The sequence below is a fragment of the Cicer arietinum genome, chromosome 3 (assembly GCF_000331145.2).
Source record: "Cicer arietinum cultivar CDC Frontier isolate Library 1 chromosome 3, Cicar.CDCFrontier_v2.0, whole genome shotgun sequence".
NCBI classification, from domain to species: domain Eukaryota; kingdom Viridiplantae; phylum Streptophyta; class Magnoliopsida; order Fabales; family Fabaceae; genus Cicer; species Cicer arietinum.
The window spans coordinates 66,312,108-66,316,709 of NC_021162.2; the positions used below are offsets into that span (position 1 = coordinate 66,312,108).

The following is a 4,602-nucleotide window of genomic DNA, read 5'->3' on the forward strand; positions in this document are numbered from 1 at the left end:
CACAATTGTCAGAATATAAGATTGCTAATGGTCTCTTTGGATTGGGTGGAGCAATAAGACAAAGGACAACATTAGCTCCCGGTAATTGGATTGGAACTTCATTTATTTTCTTCTTAAATTTTTTAGCACACAACAACTTGTATAAAATGAAAATGATTGTTTCATTGCAGCTGAGTGGTGGAAGACTTATGGAGCACAAACTCCACTTTTGCAATTATTGGCCATTAAAGTGTTGAGTTTGACATGCAGTTCTTCAGGATGTGAGCGTAATTGGAGTACTTTTGAGCATGTAAGTTAATACTTAATACTTGTTATTAAGTTATAGAGTATTCTACTATGTAGGTTCATATTAATTTAGTAAACTAACATTTTAAATATGATACTTAGATTCATTCCAAGAAGAGAAGTAGACTTGAGCATAAGAGGTTGGAAGACTTGGTTTTCGTTAAGTATAATCAGGCTTTGAAAGAGCGATATGATTGTCGTGATGTGATTGATCCAATCGTCTTGAATGATGATAATGATTATATCAATGAATTTGAAGTGGGAGACTTGGGGGATGATGGTGAACCTGTTGAAGAATTAGTTTATGCTGGTGATAATCTAACTTGGACTGATGTTGCCAATGCAAGTGGGGCTAATGAGCCGGTGGTCTACACTAGGCGGGCAGCAAAAGAAAAGGCATCTGCAAGTGCATCTAGGGCAATAGCACAAGAAACAATATCAAAAGAAGTGGTGGTAGAAGAATATGTTGAAGAAGTTGAACCTATTTATGTTGAAGATGATGAGGAGGAGGAGAACGAAGAATATATTGAAGTTGATGGGGAAGATGAGGAGGAAGAAGAGGAAGAAGACTATGTTGAAGATGATGATGATTTTTGATTCCTATAACATGCATTTTAGTTTTAATATTTTGTTAATTTTATTACTCTACTATGTTGAAGAACATGATGATATATGGTATCTAAATCTATATTTTGATTAAGACTATTTGGTATCTAAATGTATGTTTTGATTTAGACTGTGAGTTTGAGATCTAAATGTATGTTTATATAGCATTATTCATGTAGAGGTCATCCCGGTATCCCGCAACCTGCTATCCCGCTATCCCGGTTTCCGGGGTTGGCCGCGACGCACCGCTATCTGGGATTAACTACCTAGCTTGAAATAATAATAAAATCCTCTAAAAACTCCAGTTTCAATTTTATAAATGATTCATTTTTGTAATTTAATTAATGACATGAATAACTAATGCATCTACAGAGTTCTATATCATGATATCATATGTCACGTAACGTAAAATATATCACATCATCATTTTTTAGTTCAAAAATCTAAAGGTAATAGAAGGAATTTTATTCATTGTAATTGATGAACAAAGCTCTTACAATGGTGGTGAAAGCTGAAAAATGCAGTAAACCAGAGTTGTTGTAACAACTCCTAAAGAAGAGAATAATTCTCCCAACCAATTCAAGATATTTTTCTCAATGCCTTTCTCACTCTCTTCCCCTCCCTCTTATAACAGAATTCTCCCTTGAAATAAGGAGATTCAAACTAACTTTTTATTCTAATCCCTTCTAGAAGGTGTGCGTGTGTGACTTGTGTGAGTTGGGCCCACTTTCTGGGCCCTCGTTCCTCTTAATTTTCAGTGTTCTATCAGTAGCATTATGATTATAAACTCTTTGTCGAAAAGAAGGACTACACAAGAAAATAATAGAATTTATTTAGTAGATGCATCATGCAGCCTAAACCTTCAATTCAATGCCTATGACACATTTCCAGAACTAGCAAGTTACTGGACCATGAAAATATTCAAAATTTGAGATATATAAGAGCCATTTTCTCAATTTTACATTTTATAAGGTTAAATGAATAACATTTGAAGACTAGATGATGTTTCTTATTATCCTGACATAAAGTATAACATTTAATATTCAGTGTCTGATTCAAATTTTACATTGCTTATCAGCACATTTAGAGCATCAAGTTAAGCTAATCCCTCAACACTAGTATAGATAAGCGACAAGGTCCTATAAAGAAGCACAATTTATTGAATGAAATGAAATGCTTAATTTATGAATTATGATACAAATGATTTCCCTCATTAGGACTACGAAACTATAGAAAAAAAAAAACAAATAAAGATAGAGTCTGCCTTCAGCTTCAGGCTTGAAGCTCTATATCTAGGCACAGACAAAAGAAACAACAGAAAGCAAATGAAAACAACAAACCAGAAAGAAAATAAAAATCTATTATATGAAGTTATAAACAGTTGAACAGAAGCAAATTCCAAACAATGACATGCAATATCAAGCATACCATTTCCTCAAGGCAATGGTATAGGTATATTATTTATTATTTTTATAAATTAATGATTCGCAAAGAAGTCGGGCTTTAATAGCATTTAAACATGAAGGGATCAACTATGTAGCAACAAATTAAATCCTCTAGGCAACATATAGGTAAAACTATCAAAGTTGAATATATTATGTCATCAAAAGAAACAATTTCACAGAGAAATATAGGTCCTCAACTGACTCTAATAGGCGAATGAAACTTTCATAATCAGCTCAAGGACTATTACTACGACTGGACAAGTTATGACATTTTCATGCATCATTTGAGGCTTTTGACAAACAAACTACAGTGCAAAAATGTTTTAAAAAAAGTGCTGATCAGATTAGTCATGATGTAGAGACATTAAGAATGATTAAGTCCAACGATTGCACAAAAGTAAAGTGAGCAATTAATAAATGAAATATATACATACTCTTTTTCATTGAGCTTGACCTCAGTTCCCCCGTATTCAGGCAAAAGAACGGTGTCACCTTCCTTCACAGCCACAGGAACGATTTTCCCATCCTTACCATGAAAGCCAGGGCCAACAGCAACAACTTTCCCAGAATTCAGCTAAAGCAACATGAGTAATTGATTACCAGTTCGTCAATGTACTTCAACAAAGCACGGATATAAAATAAAAATGTATGGTTGCAGACTTGCACTAATAAATTATATCCAACCAGTCTAATGAAAATGAACCATAGACTTGAAAAAAATACTTTGAACCAAGAGCATTCAAATACTAAACATTTTTGGAGCTAAAAAGTGAAACGAGTAGAAAAGCAAACAACAATTCGAAGTTCAGACACATAACTTCCAAATCTTAAAGGCAAAAGAGTCAAAAATAGTTATTTTACTAGAAAAGTTAAACAGAATGAGATGCAAACTAGAAGAGTTTTTTAATAGTGGGATGACTCAAACACACACACACACAAATTTAATAGCTACTGAAAATTGACCAAGACAATTACTCTACAAAAACCAGAGTATAGTAATGCAAAATTAATCTCAAAAAGCAACAGGCATTTTTATGTAGCTGCATTTCATCATAACCAAGACATAGTATGTGAAAATTTATGTTTTGTAATGTCATGGTCAACATTAAACTGAACTATAACACATTCGATGGACTAAACATGTTAAATGATCACATAACTATTTCTTCAAAATGTTCCTTTAGATTTATAGCATAAAGAAACCATTAACAATGGTTTAAAATTTATAATCCAAGAATAATATAATTTAATCCATGTGACAGCATGCATCAGCTAAATTACCTAGCCAAGTTGACATAAAAAGAAAAAATTGAACAACCTAAATTCCTCTAGAATACCATGAAAATTGTTTATTTTATAGAAAAAAGGTAAAAAGCAATAATCAATGAAAATAATAAGGGAAGTTAAAATGAAGGCAAGATGAAATTTTGAATTAAAAATCGAAGACCCAGAAGAAGGAAATGAAATGGGTATGAATTAAATTAAAAAAAATAAATAAATAAAAGAAACCTTTGAGGATTGCTCGGGTAACAAAATGCCAGCGTTGGTTTTTGATGGGGGGACGATTTTCTCAACCAAAACACGATTGAATAGTGGAATCAATCGCTTCGCCATTTGGAATAACGAGGCAACACAAGGAAGAGAAAACGAATAATGCAGTGTTCCAATCTGAGGTCACTTGTTATTAGGGTTTTACAAAGGGTTTATGTTTTGTTTTAATTTTTTGTATTTCATCTTATTATTTTATCTTGACTGTTAGTTCTGGAATATTCTCTCCTCATTTTCTTGGTGGAAAATCTATTTGTGGTGGTAACTAAGGGCAATCAAAGGAATTATTTAGAGAAATCATACTCTCATCTTAAATTTCGTTAGAGAAAAAAAAAAATAGTTTGTGTTTTATTAATATTCATTTTGAGTCTTGAGATGTTTCGATATATTTTTAAAAAGCTATAGTTAGCATAATCCAAAAGAAAAAGATAAAAAATTATCGTGCACTAAGATTTTAAAGTTTTCTAAAACCACACTTAATTTATGAATCAATTTGATTTATTTGATTCATGAACTAATTTATTATTATCAAATTCATATAGTTTATTTTTGGTGTAAAATAAAAATGACTTGAAAATATGAACTAAGTATGTTGAACATAGTTAAAATATTTAAGTTGTAATTTAAAACAAAAGAAGCACAATTTGAAAGCTAACACTTATTCTTAGAATTTGGATTGGACCCTACAAAACCAGCTTGTAAGGTGGAGTATCAATCT

The 4,602-nt window shown here is 31.9% G+C and overlaps 1 protein-coding gene across 2 annotated transcripts in view; it reads right to left on the reverse strand.

Annotated features, from left to right (window-relative positions):
- Window positions 1-4,080, reverse strand: part of LOC101498705 (10 kDa chaperonin, mitochondrial-like) — a 7,466-nt gene extending 3,386 nt beyond the window's left edge. Inside the window, exons 1-3 of one of the 2 annotated variants that reach the window (XM_073365752.1) lie at window positions 3,846-4,080; window positions 2,771-2,910; window positions 1,870-2,183 (exon numbers count right to left, since the gene is read on the reverse strand). In XM_073365752.1, the coding sequence (XP_073221853.1) occupies window positions 2,111-2,183; window positions 2,771-2,910; window positions 3,846-3,950 (318 nt within the window). In that variant the 5' untranslated portion in view covers window positions 3,951-4,080 and the 3' untranslated portion in view covers window positions 1,870-2,110. Of the gene's footprint in view, window positions 1-1,869; window positions 2,184-2,770; window positions 2,911-3,845 lie in introns of those variants that run through there. The other variant, XM_004493324.4, reaches the window with a different exon arrangement.
- Window positions 4,081-4,602: the final 522 nt, after the last annotated feature.